Source organism: Dromiciops gliroides, chromosome 2 (assembly GCF_019393635.1).
Source record: "Dromiciops gliroides isolate mDroGli1 chromosome 2, mDroGli1.pri, whole genome shotgun sequence".
NCBI classification, from domain to species: domain Eukaryota; kingdom Metazoa; phylum Chordata; class Mammalia; order Microbiotheria; family Microbiotheriidae; genus Dromiciops; species Dromiciops gliroides.
The window spans coordinates 194,079,924-194,094,778 of record NC_057862.1 but is presented as its reverse complement, the minus strand read 5'-3'; the positions used below and the strand labels follow the sequence as shown (position 1 = coordinate 194,094,778).

General features: G+C 40.3%; 1 protein-coding gene across 1 annotated transcript; it reads right to left on the bottom strand.

Moving 5' to 3' along the window:
- Nucleotides 1-3,379: 3,379 nt before the first annotated feature.
- On the bottom strand, nucleotides 3,380-13,590 carry LOC122743129 (photoreceptor outer segment membrane glycoprotein 2-like). Its single transcript, XM_043987880.1, has 4 exons — nucleotides 13,558-13,590; nucleotides 8,822-9,498; nucleotides 5,745-5,991; nucleotides 3,380-4,289 (listed from the first exon to the last, which is right to left on the bottom strand). Exons 2-4 carry the CDS (start codon nucleotides 9,400-9,402, stop codon nucleotides 4,083-4,085), a joined length of 1,035 nt encoding a protein of 344 aa, XP_043843815.1. The 5' UTR covers nucleotides 9,403-9,498; nucleotides 13,558-13,590; the 3' UTR covers nucleotides 3,380-4,082.
- Nucleotides 13,591-14,855: the final 1,265 nt, after the last annotated feature.

Sequence of the window (14,855 nt, the reverse complement as noted above, 5' to 3'; positions counted from 1 at the left end):
AAATTGAACATGAGGCGTCCCAAAAAATTAATTATAAGACTCAGTGAAGCAGTTTCCCAAGTTTTCTTAAAATACTGTGAGTGACCACAGGGAGAACACCAAGGAGAAAAGTGTCTCGAATAGGGGGAGGAAAATGGTTATATTTATAGTGATAAAAAGTAGGTCATCTCTTCATTATCTTAATCTCCTCCTTGTGGGAGGTTCTTGGGAGGTCTTATCTTAATTTGGACTTCCTGGGGTCCTAAGACAACCCCTTGAGGTGGGTACCTTTTTCCTTGGAGGTGTGTTTTTGGGGTTTACACATCATAAGGTGAACCTAAGGACACATTTAGTCCTTTCTGTGTATGTTTCTAAACACATGCTTAAACTTGTCAGACCCATAGGGTCTCTGTGTTTTTTATATCTCTTTACTTAAGATCCGGTTTCTGGGTGTCCTGTCATCTAGGAATATTAATGGCTATTAATGATTAATGGTCCCAGGGGGCAGCTAGGTGGTGCAGTGGATAGAGCACCGGCCCTGGATTCAGGAGGACCTGAGTTTAAATCCAGCCTCAGACACTTAACACTTACTAGCTGTGTGACCCTGGGCAAGTCACTTAACCCCAATTGCCTCACCAAAAAAACAAAACAAATCAAATGATTAATGGTTTCTGGTTACTATCTCTGTTGATAGTAAGGGTTGATAGGGACTAGAATTAACCCTCTTGGTTACTGTACTGTTGATAAGAACACAAACCTTAGTTTTCCTGTTAACCCTTTTAGGTACTATTCAAGTCTTAGGTTATCTGTTAACCCCTTTTAGCTACAGCTGATAGGTTATCCATTAGCCCCTTTTAGAGCTCAGGTCTTAGATCTCAGATCTTAGGTTGTCTGTTAACCCTTTTTAGCCTCCTCCATCAAAGTCAATCAGAACACAGCTAGAAAGCTCATTCATGGTTTATAGAAGATAAATTAGAGATTAGGAGCAGGGGAGAGAGTGTTAACAAAACACCAAGCATGTATTACCAAGTGGTAAAGACCTACTTTATCCCAGATTGCTGGATAGATAGATGGCTTCAGCCCATCATTTAAGACCATCACCATTAGTGCTTACATTTGTGAAACAAGAGTGTGTTTTCCCATAAAGCCCTAAGTAGAAAGAGTTTTACTTTGTGGATTTATCAGTGATGATAAATTGGCCAAGAGGCTTCTAGTGAGTCATATTTATTTCTGTATTTCAGCAGCTGCTGTGTCTGGGCAGCTCAGCTCACTAATCCCAATTGAAGAATTAGAGGTTTATGTCCTTCCCTGGGAAAGGCTCTAAGCTCCTCCCCTGTATCTGGATACATAGCATGTTAAGCATGCAGAGCATGGGCTCAGCATGAAAATCCACTGGCTAAAGAAATAACCCCAATTGCCTCACTAAAAAAAAAAAAAGAAAGAAAGAAAGAAAAAAAAAGAGTAATTAAGTGACTTGCCCAGGATCACACAGCTAGTAAGTGTTAAGTGTCTGAGGCCGGATTTTAACTTAGGTACTCCTGACTCCAGGGCCGGTGCTCTATCCACTGCGCCATCTAGCTGCCCCTAAAGAAATAATAACTCTTAACCAGTGTTGAAGAAAATTAGAGAGTCAATTAAAAAGTCAAGTCAACAAGCATTTACTATCTGTCAGACCACTCTTCTAACACTTTGAATATAAATACAAGCTGAAAGAAAGACAGTCTCCACCCTTCAGGAAACTTATGTTCTAATGGGGAAGACCAACACATAAAAAGAAAGCTGAGAAGAGGAAAGAATGCAGAGAAAGTCTGGAGAATCAGGAACATAGCCTTGAGAAGAAGGAAGAGGTGGTTGGTCTGGGCAGAGATTCTGGGAGGAACCAGACAGTCAGAAGGAGAGGCTGAAGGGGCAAAGAGTACTTCCAGTGTGTGAAGTCCAGGGCTGAAGTGAGCTTCCAAGGTAAAAAGGTTTCTGGGGCATGTAAGAAAAAGTCTGGAGAGTTAAGAGTCAGTTTGGAAAAGAATGAAAGTGAAGCTAATTACATTTTGTGGAATATTTACTTCAAGAGTCTGTTCTTTCATGACGTTGTATATCTTGGTTAATTCAAATCACAACTCTCTATACCTTAATAGACAGTCAGGTCAACAAGAATTTATTAAGCTCCTACTATTTACAAGAAGACACTGTGATAAGCTCTGGGGATACAAAGAAAGGTAAAAAATCAGTCCCTATTCTCAAGGAGGGGCAGCTAGGTAGTGCAGTGGATAGAGTGCTGGACCTGAAGTCCAGCAAGACCATCTTCCTTACTTCAAATCTGACTTCAAATACTTACTAGCTGTATGACCTTAGGCTAGTCACTTAATCCTGTTTACTCTAGTTCCTCATCTGTAAAATGGGCTGGACAAGTAAATGGCAAACAACTCAAGTATCTTTGCCAAGAAAATCCCAAATGGGGTCATGAAGAGGTGGACAGGACTGAAATAACTGAACAACAAATTCTCAAGGAGCTTGCAGTTCCACGGACTTTGTGAACTGTGACTTTTTAATAAATTATTACCTGGTGTTCAGCCTTTAGTGATGAGCCTCTCAAAACTTAGCTAGAGTGATAAAGCTCAAACGATAGCCTGTTCTGTGACCTGCACTCAAAGCACTGGCCCTGGAGTCAGGAGGACCAGAATTCAAATCCGGCCTCAGACACTTAACACTTATTAGCTGTGTGACCCTGGGCAAGTCACTTAACCCCAATTGCCTCAGAAAAATAAATAAATATTTTTTTTTAAGAGAGAGTCCTAGTCCTCACCCAGAGGGAACTTCCCTAAAGTCTCTAACGTATCAAGCTGGGGATAGGGACATGATGAAAACTGCCAGATGTTCTCACATTGACTTCTTCCCAGAGTCTTTTCCTTCAGCAACATGAGGTGGGGTTGGCATCTTCCATCTTCTCTCTCAAAGCTGGAAGGCAGAAGTGCCCAAATTGATTGCAAAAGAAGAAGCAACTCCCAAGAGAACTGAAGAGCTCTCTTCCATCCTGCTCCTGCCAACTCTGCCCCTACCCCTCGTGCAGGCATGGGGCATGTATCTCCACCAATGAGAAGAGAGCCCCCTACCAATGACCTCTGGGACCAGGGTTATGTTGATACAACAAGCAGAATTTATGCTAGGAGATCCCTGTTTGAGAATCCAGGTCATCTCCACGATGCTGTGATGCTTTGGAGGAGGGCTTTAGTGAAAGTGAATGTTAAAAAAAAAAGAAAAGAAAAGAAAGTAAATGTTTTATTCTCCAGATCACCAAGTTGTCATTTTAGACTTTACTATTTCCAATGGAGTGAAATTGGGAGCTGGGAGGAGGGGGAGGGACGCAGAGAGTACATTTGTTGTGTTGAGGTTACAAATTAAGAAGGAAGACTGCTCTCAAGGAGCTTACACTCTAATTGAGGAAGACAACATGCATAGGAGAGTTCAGCCCCAGGGCTAAGGACCAGGAGTCTTTAGAGAGTATGAGGGAATTTGTCCCACAGGTTGGGCAGCCTTCTGGGACTGACCCATCACCAGAGAGGACTGAACTTAAGGGTCAAAGTGGAGTGGGAATATCCGGCTCTTTTCAGTAGAGTGAATTAGGGGGTGATAAGGGAATGGGGCACTTGTAGGAAGGTCAAAGGTAAAGGTGGAAGAGGGAGAATGGCCTCCCTGGAACAGCAAAGATAGCAAAGGGTATTCTCATCTAAGGACAAAAGAGACAAAGGCAACAGACAAGAATTGTATCATCCACTGAATTTGTCACTTCTTGGGTTATGGCCAGGGTCATTCTTCCTATTCAAATATCATTTCTTCCACTGACAGCTTTTTTGATAAATGTGGAGATTAGTCTTTCCAACAATCCCCAGTTAGGTGCAGCTGGCAAGAGGGAATGAATTTAAGAATTATTTGGCGGGGGTGGCTAGGTGGTGCAGTGGATAAAGCACTGGCCCTGGATTCAGGAGTTCCTGAGTTCAAATCCGGCCTTAGACACTTGAAACTTACTGGCTGTGTGACCCTGGGCAAGTCACTTAACCCCCATTGCCCCGCAGAAAAAAAAAAAAAGAATTATTTGGTCCCTCATTATTTCAGATGTCCTTATTGAGGTTTGGCAACTCAGAGACAGTAGACACTTGGTCAGCTTTTCCAAGGTTTTTGATGAAATTCAAATTGTATTTGACAGTTTCTACAAAGCTGTTTTCAAGGAGCCACCCGTCAGAATCCAACTCAGGTTCCTCCGGCAGTACATTCTTCAGTGATGTTTGCAGGTATCGAACGCCAGTGAGAACACAGAGCTACACAGAAACGGACAATTAATAAATGCCACACATTTTAAAAGCCATCCAACAAACTAAGCTGCCACCCGCACTTCACAGGTGTCGAGTCACAAATAGAATGAAACCACTCCTTCCCCATGTATGAATTTTTATCTTTTTAATTCATGTCCTCTCCCAGGAGAGTTCATACTGTCATTAAAAACAGGATGCAGTTATGTCACTCTTAAGGCATTCCACATTTTTCTCCATTCTTCCTGCCCCCCTACTCAGTGTCTTGTTTCTCTTGTTCATGTCCAATAAATCCCAATCTTCCACCCACCAAATAATGCATAAACCCAACTGAGCTACTCTTTCTTACTTTTCTTTAATCCATTTTCTCAGTCTCACTCAACCCTCACATTCTTTCCTGAACTGAAACTTTCTAATCTCTAGTCACAGCTAGAGAAAGTACTGGGCCTGAATTCAAATATAGCCTCAGATACTTAATAGCTGTGTGACCCTGGGCAAGTCACTTGTCTACCTCCATTTCCTCAACTTTAAAATGGGAGAAATAATAGCATCTGCCTCCCAAAATTGTTGTGAGGATCAAATGAGATAATATTTGTAAAGTGCTTGAAACAGTGCTCCCCCCTTCTCCTTCCTTCCTTTTCTCTCTTCACCATTTTGGGGGGGGGGCGGGGCAATTGGGGTTAAGTGACTTGCCCAGGGTCACGCAGCTAGTAAGTGTCAAGTGTCTGAGGCTGGATTTGAATTCAGGTACTCCTGAATCCAGGGCCGGTGCTTTACCCACTGCGCCACCTAGCCACCCCTCATCCTATATTTTTTATTTAACTTTGTCCTGCATTTGACTTCCTCCTTATTTGTTTGCTTCCTCTTGTCACTTTTAACTTCTTTTTTAAGCTCGTTTTTTTAGTCTTTTTCTTTCTTTCTCTTAGTCTTATGATTCTAGCCTTATACATTATCCTTCAACTTCATTTGCTCATCCTATTGCTTGCCCAGCTCTTTTCTTCCCCAGGTATGACCTGCTGCCTAAAATCAACATGACTACCATGCCTACATGAGGACAATTCTAGTGGAAGAAGTTGGAGAAACAAAAGAGCTGGTGGGTGTGGGATGGGAATAGGGAAGGGGAATAGAATAAGCATTTATCCAGCATCTACTATGTGCCAAGCACTGTGCTAATTATGGATGGGGAAGGCATGACACATACAGATCTTTTTTTTTTTTTTGTGGGACAATGAAAGCTAAGTGACTTGCCCAGGGTCACACAGCTGGTAAGTGTCAAGTGTCTGAGGTCAGATTTGAACTCAAGTCCTCCTGAATCCAGGGTCAACGCTTTATCCACTGTGCCACCTAGCTGCCCCAAGACATATAGATCTTAAGACAAACTAGGACAATCTGCTTGACTGGGGTTATAACTATCATTTTTTTGTTTGTTTTTGCCAGAGCAAACTTTCTGGGAACGGTACCTACCTCAAATAACCAGATGATAAGCACCACCAGTCCAATGGAGCGCATGATGTAGGTATAGTAATCTAACAGGGCTTCACGGCAGCCCCTCATCCAGACATTCAGCTCCTCAGTGAGAAAGTCATAGTTGTAATGGGCAGTGTTGTTGGTGAGCTGGTGCTGGATACAGGGTCGTGGGGAGCTGGGATTGCAGCAGCTAAAAGGGACACCATCCACCAAGAACTTCCCATCAATGTTATTCTGCAGGCGGCTAGAGTAAGGGAAACAACAAGAAATGGCTGGCATAAACACAATTATCAGCTTCCTTGACTAACTGAAAACCCCTAGCCCTGCCTGCCAAAGGAGAAGACACAGAGACCCCAAATCTTCATTTACTCAAACTGGTCAAGTGGAAAAAAGATCCAAGTTTTTTCTCCTTCCCTTAGAAATTGTGAGACTTGTCTATTTCAGGTACAGATAACCCTGAGGTGCCTTCTCCCTGGGAGGTCAGGTAAAAAAGAAAAAAATACCACACCCATATGACAATGTGACCAAAATGCAAATTTTGTCCGAAATGGTTATTTCTGTCCTGCTTGATGTGTTAACTGAAAGGTCTATTACTTAGAAAACAGATTAGTAACACAGTACAGACCTAGCCATCAAACAAAGGATGCCATGAGTCTGATGTAGTAATGGGGATGGATTTAATTGATCAAATTGATCATGAGGCATCCCAAAGAATTGCAAGACTCAGTGACTTAGTTTCCCAAGTTTTATTGAAATACTGTGATGACCACAGGGAGAGCACCAAGGAGATAAGTGTCTCAAATAGGGGAAAGAAGAATAGTATATTTATAGTGAGAAAAAGTAGGTTATCTCCTCATTATTTTAATCTCCTCCTTGTGGGAGGTTCTTATCCTAATTTGGACTACCTGGGGTCCTGAGACAACCCCCTGAGGTGGGTACCTTTTTCCTTGCAGGTGTGTTTTTGGGGCTTACACCTCATTAAGTGAACCTAAGGACACATTTGGCCTTCTCTGTGCATGTTCCTAAAGACATGCTTAAACTTGTAAGACCCAGAGGGTCTCTTGTGTTTTTGGTATCTCTTTACTTTAAGATCTGGTTTCTAGATGTCCTGTCCTCTAAGAATATTAATGGAAACTGTGTTGTTTAAAATCTAAATGTGGGTTCTAATCTTCTCCCCCCTACCCGGTCTTGGGGGAAATCTGGCTAAAATCACTGATACATTCAACAAGAGTTTAGGCTTTTAAAGCTTTATTAAAAAAAATATATATATATATACATATATATATATATATATATGTTATAAGTTAGTGAAGAGAGAGAGATTGAGAACAGATTCCTTATAGCATGGAAATCCTAGCTCAGATCTAATTTGGTATAGCCAGAAAGATAGAAAGCAATTTCCTTTCATAGCAGCCCCCTGTTCTCCCTTTGCCACCACCAAACCAGTTCCAGATGAAAAGAGAGAGATCCTCAGCAGCTTCTCCCAGAAGCTCTCTGTGAAACAGGAAGCAGGGCTGTCCACACACATAGCTCCAAGCTAATTGGCTGGTGGTTTTATAGACATCACTTTTGGACACCAAGTCACATGCTTTCTCCTCGGGGCTTTCTCCTAGGGTTAATGGTCCCTAGTTACAGTCTCTGTTGATGGTGAGGGTTGATAGGGACAAACCCTCTTGGTTACTATAAGAACACAAATCTTAGTTTCTCTGTTAACCCTTTTAGATATTATTAATAAGGACTCAAGCCTCAATTTATCTGTTAACCACTTTTTGTTTCCTCTATCAGGTCAGTTCCTCAAAGACTTGTACCTGACAACATATAGATGACCCCAGGTAGACACAGGTAGACACAGCTTTTGAGGGATCAATGCTACTTGAGTGAAAGCTCTTGAGATACACACTTAACATTCAGAGGGGACATAAAGAGCAGACCCCTGACCTGGAGACATAGGGAGGTCACTGCTGCCAAGAGCTGCTAGCCCATACCTGTTCTCTTTTCCCTTTCTGCTGGTGTTCAGGATGCCTGCATTGATGTGGATGAATTTTTTCTTGGTCCATCTCATCATGGACTCACAATTACAGATTAAATAAATAATATGGGGATAATAAAACCAAGTAAATGTGCTTTTAGATTCCTCTATGAAAAGCAATATGGTTAAAGCATTTTTCCAGCTGAATAGAATAGTCATAAATAAAATATTATGACCAGTACTCATTCCATTCAACCATGATAATTTTTAGAGTAGAATTCCTTTCTGAAACATGGAATTTTTTTAGAGTTCTATTTTAAACTATGGGCTCTCTAACCTCCTAAATGGTTGGCTTTGTGGTGAGTATCCCTACATATTTTGGAAAGAGATACATTGAGACTAGGATCAGAAGATCATGGATTTAGAGCTGAAAGAGAGTTTAGAGATATCAAGCCCTAATGAAATGGAGAAACTGAGGCTGGGAGAGGTTAAATGAATTGCTGGCTTCAGGCATATGATTAACTGTGTGACCTAGGGCAAGTCACTTAACCTTTCAGCCTCAGTCTCCTAATATGCAAAATGGGAAAAATAATAGCACCTCCCAGGGTTTTGAGAGACCAAAATGAGATACTATTTTAAAGCAATTTGCAAACCTTAAAGAGTTAAATAAGTATTAGCTATTATTAATTCTAATGCCTTCCCTCTATTAATTATTTCCTATTTATCACTTGTTTTGTCTATATTTGTTTGCATTCTGTCACTCTCTCTGAGGGCAGCAAGTTCCTTTTGCCAGTTTTTGTATTCCCATAGTGCCTGGCACATAGTAAGTGTTTGATTAATGTTTATTGATCGATTATTATTGCCAAGATTCATACAGGTAAGCAAGAGTCTGAGACAGGAATTGAGCTCAGGTCTTCCCAACCCTAATTCCAGTACTATTCCACTATACTCCCACTGAACTATCATCCTTGTCCTAGTTGCTACTTCTAGAACCAGCTAGTGGCTCCATAGAGCTACTAGGAGAAGAAATAGATCCTCTGTCAGGATCTGCTCCCTTTTTTCCCTAGTGGACCAAGCCCTCTGCATCCCCATCAGGGATACTCACTCTACAACCTCCCTTGATGCCATGTTCAGGTACCGTGCGGATATCCACTGGATCTCAAACCAGTCCCTGAAACTATTGTTGCCACAGCACTGAAACTGAATCTGTACCATGTCAATGGTTTTCTTCAGGAAACAACGTCCTGGAATGTCTGTGTCCTTGTAGAACTTGATGGCTTCTCTCAGACCCAGGTATAAAGATTCCTCTAGTTCCTTCCTTGTGGTGTAGCACATAAATGCGCCCACGAGGAGGCAGAAAGTGAAACAGAAGGCAAAGGCAATGTAGGGAAGCAGGACCAGCTGCCAACGTCTGTACCTGTGCACATCTGAGCAGTCATAACAGATCTTGCCACCAAGGAAATTGATGACACAGGCAATGAGACCCACTGAGATGAGCATGTTGGAGGTGGAACTGATTTCACCCTTGGCCAACACCTCAATTCGCTTCTTGATCTCAATCTTTAGGAAAAGACCAAGACTGAAGAGCATGACTCCAGTCATCACAGACAACCAGTTGAGAATCCACAGTATTTGGGCCAGCTTGTTCCGCTTATATTTGGTGAAGGTCACTTTAAGGACAGCCATGATCTCACTGACATCAGAATAAAGGTATCTTTGGAAGGGAGGGCTTGTAAATGGATTTTGTTTTGACACCGTAGAGCCTGTTGTAGGGGAAGAAGCCTATAGAAGTAGGAGGAAAGTGAGATTATAGGTTTTTATTCTTTTTACACATTTTGTTAAGCTCTATGCACTGATACAGGGTTATCTTGTCAATTTCCAATTCCACTTGTCACCCCATCAGGAGGTTGCATATAATTCTCCAAAGCTAGAAAGTATGAAACATGGAAAGAGAAGGATGAGCTGATTCTGCTGTACCTCTGCTGCATGTTTTAGGTGGTCCTGCATAAGTAGAAGGAGGAAAAAGAGGTAATGGTTACCTGGACTTAAAAGTTATTTGCTCGTGAATGCCTGTTCTAAATGTTCTAAAATACAGAACAATGCTGCATGGGTGTGAGAGTTCAGAAGAGACTGTCTGCTAACAGTGTCTGTCTGACTAGGCTTCCAAAGAGGACCATTGTGTATCCTGACATAAGAAAAACTGTGATGAAACACTGAAATATCACATAATCCCTATGCATGGAACAACTGATCCCCCATTTGTTTGCCATGGCTATCCTCTTGATAAGAACAGGGACCTTGTTTTATTGATCTTTGTCCTTCCTCTGGAGCCTAGCTCACTATCTTGTATATGATAGATTTTTTTACAAATGCTTGATTTCAAATCTTAATGTGAGTCTTTTTGCAAATTGATTCATTAGCTCAGCAAACTTAAAATACATAATAAATGTCACTTGTTATTTTTATCTTGTTTTGGAACCTGTATTTTCACTTATTCTATGTGTATAAATGAATGAATTAATAGATGAATACATAATCATTTGGTAAGAATTTACTATATGGCAGGCACTGTGCTAAGAGTTGGGGATACATATACAAGGAAACAATACAGTCTCTGACCTCAAGGAAAAACAAACAAACAAACAAAACCCAAATGTTTGATTAATGAACGAATGGAGTGAATGAATGAGGTTGGGGATCTATCTCTTTTGTATCTATAAACTCAGGCTTGGATGAGGCCCACTTCCTTGCCTTTTTTGGAACATACATCACCTTTCCAGCTAAACTTTTTTTGTGAATATTTATAGCAAACATTTGTTCGATGAAGTAAATGTAACTTTCTCTTCTGGGCAAAGATCTGCCATACAAAACATCAGAAGAAAACCTTCAGGCCAAGTATAGCAAGCACAGTGCCCACTTTGGAGTCAAGTTTTCCATCTTGATTGATGGCCCTTTTTAGATGACCAGACCCTGCAATTTAGCTCCCCGAAAAAGAGCTTCTGTCACACAACAAAGACCAGATTAAGTGTTTCCCTCCAACTGAAAATATTTTGTCAACTTCTCAAGTCTCTCATTTTTTTGGTAATTCAGTCTTTGATTGAGATCCCACCACTTACTTTAATTTTTTTACCTTAATTTTCTCTGCTACTACCATCTTCTTGATGATTGTCATACATTCTTTTCCCTTGTTTTATTTCTAGACTCTGTGTGTGTGTGTGTGTGTGTGTGTGTGTGTGTGTGTGTGTGTGTAAATGTGTCATAGGAGCAGCTAGGTGCCATAGTGGATAGAGCACTGACCCTGAAGTTGGGAGGATCTGAGTACAAAATCTCACCTCACACACTTACTAGCTGTGTGACCCTGGGCAAATTACTTAACCCTAATTGCCTTAAAATATCTGGGGCCATCTCCAGTCACCCTGATATATATCTTGTCACTGGACTCAGATGGCTCTGGAGGAGCGAGTGAGGTTAGTGACCTTGCACAGTCTCACTTTAAATACAATTCACTGCAAGTCATGACAATACCTCTTGATGTCATGGCCCTCTTCCTCTTTGAGAATGAAGGACAATCAACAAACAGAGCATGTGCCATAGACCCCATTTGCCAGTTCAGTGAAGCATATGGGCTCTTTTTCAAAATAATGTCTTAAAATGCATTAAATACATAATCAAAATAGGAAGAAAACAGGGCAGCTAGGTGGTGCAGTGGATAGAGCACTGGCCCTGGAGTCAGGAGTACCTGAGTTCAAATCCAGCCTCAGACACTTAACACTTACTAGCTGTGTGACCCTGGGCAAGTCACTTAACCCCAATTTCCTTACTAAAAAAAAAATAGGAAGAAAACAAGTTGATGATTTGAGAATGAAGTTCAGAAGATAGCTAGAGCTAGAAATATAGATCTGGGAGTTTGTATAGAGATAATAAAGCCCCAATATCTGATGAAATCGTTCATTGAGAGAGTATAGAGAAGGGGGCCCTAGACAGAGTTCTAGGTTATACCCAGAGTTAAGGGGTGTGATAATGACCCAGCAAAAGAGACTGAAGAAGAGAGTGAGACAGGTAGGAAGAGAACCAAGAGATAACAGTCATGCAAACCCAGAGAAGAACACAGCCAGCATCCTACTTCAGGTAGGGTTACTGAAATAATTTTCTAACTGATCTCCCTGCCTTGTTTCTCTCCACTCCACTCAGGTGAACTCAACTGAAAAAAATACCTCACAACCAGGTGATTTTTTAAAAAGCATACTAATAACAACATTTATATGGCAAAACACTTGACAAATATTACAAACAACCCTGGGAAGTAGTTGCTCTTATTATGCCCATTTTATAGATGAGAAAACTGGGGCTGAAAGGTCTCACAGCAAATCTGTGTCACAGACAGCACTCTTACCCACAGTATCACCTAGCTCCCTGCTCAGTGAGCTCCAGTGGCACCCAGTTCACTCCAGAATCAAATATAAACTCCTCTGTTATTTATAATCTGGTTCCTTTCTACATTGCCAGTCCTACCTCATTTACCATACAATCTAGGTACATTGGCCTACTAAGCTGTTCCTCAAACACATTACTCTATATCCTATCTTGATACTTTTGCAGGGGCTACACCCTGTGCCTGGAATGCTCTGCCCCCTCAACTCTGCCTCTCAGCATCCTGCCCCCTTCCAGACAAAAGTCTTCCATAGATAGGTTGTATATATCTTGTATATACCCAGTACATGTTTTTTCCCCACCAGAACATAAACTTCTTGAGGACGGAACTGTTTGTTTGTTTTTGTCTTTTGCCTTCTTTTGTTTCTCTAACACTTAGCACGGGGCCTGGCACTTAATTTTTCTTTAAAAAATTACATTCTTTATATGCTTAAAATGTCAAGTTGATACTCTATCATTTTGCCAATTTTTTTTTTTAGTGAGGCAATTGGGGTTAAGTGACTTGCCCAGGGTCACACAGCTAGTAAGTGTTAAGTGTCTGAGGCCAGATTTGAACTTAGGTACTCCTGACTCCAGGGCCGGTGCTCTATCCACTGCACCACCTAGCTGTCCCTTTCCAAAAATATTTTTACAATTTATTCTTTATTTTAATTATATCGTTTAGAGCATAGGCCAGGAGAGCAGTAATCACAACTTCCCTTAAATCATATCACCTTGGAAGAACTGAAAACTTACAGATCCTCAGAACTAGCTCTGAAAACAACAACACTAAAACCTGAAGCTTGGGACAGTGCCCCCTCCATCCCAGGATCAGAGCCCAACTTTAACATGAAGTTGTAAGTCAAGAAATAGGTTGGAAAATGAGCAAATAACAAAAAAAGAAACTGACCATAAAAAGTGATTATGATGACAGAAAAATCAAAACACAAACTAGAAGAAGACAACAAAATCAAAACATCTACATTCAAAGCCTCAAAGAAAAATGTGAATTGGTAACAGTACTCAAAAAGAAGCCTTGGAAGAGCTCAAAAAAGGATTTTAAAAATCAAATAAAAGAGGTAGAGGAAAAATTGGGGAAAAGTGAGAGTAGTGGCAAGAAAATCATGAAAAAAGAGTCAATCAAGTTGATAAAGGAGACTCAAAAAATGCTAAAGAAAATAACACCTTAAAAACAGAATAGGCCACATAGCAAAAGAAGCACAAAAATCCACTAAAAAGAATCCCTTAAAAAGCAGAATTGGCCAAATGGAAAAAGAAGTATAAAAGCTCACTGAAGAATATAGTTCCTTAAAAATTAGAATCATGCAAGTGAAAGCTAATGACTTCATGAGACATCAAAAAACAAACAAAATCAAAAGAATGAAAAAAATAGAGGAAAATGTGAAATATCTAATTAGAAAAACAACTTACCTGGAAGATAGATTTAAGAATTTAAGAATTAAGACTACCTGAAAGCCAAGATCAAAAAAAGAGTTTCAATATAATATTTCAAGAAATTATCTACTTTTATATATATGTGTGTGTGTATGCATATATGCATGCATATATATTCAGACACACACATATATATGTGTATACAAGCATGCATGGATGCATGCATATATGCATGCATATATTTATGTCTAATGACAACCATTTCTAGGTTGGGGGGTAAGGAGGGGAAAAAAGAAAGTTATGTAATAACTTTGTTAAATATTTAAAAGGAAAAGCCACTTGTATATAATAGATTGGCCATTCCATACACAATTTTCTTTTTTCTATTCAACTTTGTTATGGAAACAGTTGTTTTATATCTTAAGTTCAGAATTAAAAAAAAAAAAGTTATCAAAGGAAAACTGCCCTGATAACCTAGGACCAGAGGGTAAAATAGAAATTGAAAAAATCTATTGGTTACCTCTGTAAGGGGCTTAAATTCTAGCTATACCATCTAAAATATCTAATGAGTGGTCACCAATAAATTATAAGTTTTATCAAGAGTTAGACTTTTAAGCATTTATTAAGGAGAATAAGAATTTGGTGAAGAGAAAGAGAAAGAGGCCTAGATTCAGCTGTCTATCTCAGGAAGCCTGCATTTCTGCTCCACTCTCCAAGAGAGTCCTGATGAAAGAGAGAGAGAGAGCCAGCCTCACCCCTCCTTCCTCCCACAAGCCTCCTGTGAAACTGGGAACATCCCATCCACACGCACATACAGCTCCAAGCTAATTGGTTGGTAGCTTTGATAGATAGTACCCAGGAGCAAACATCACTTCCTGACACCAAGGAAAAGCCGCATGGCTTGCCCTCAGATGCCTTCTCCTCATGGCAGAGCTTTCCTACAGTAACTCTCCAGCACCTCCTGAAAGAGATCTCAAAATGAAAACTCTCAGGAATATTATAGCAAAATTCCAGAACTCCCAGATCAAGGAGAAACTACTTCAAGTAGCCAGAAAGGAACAATTCAAATATTGTGGAGCCATAATCAGATCACACAAGATTTACTGGCTTCCATGTTAAAAGAGTGGATGGATGGCTTAGAATCTGATATTCCAGAGTGCAAAGGAGCTAGGATTACAACCAAGAATCAGCTACCTAACAAAATTGAATATAATCCTTCAGGGGAAAAAATAAATTAAAAAAAATTTAAATAAATAAACCAACCAACCAACCAACTAACAAATAAAGAAATGAACAAACAAATAAATTAATATCAAAATAAATTAATGAGTGAA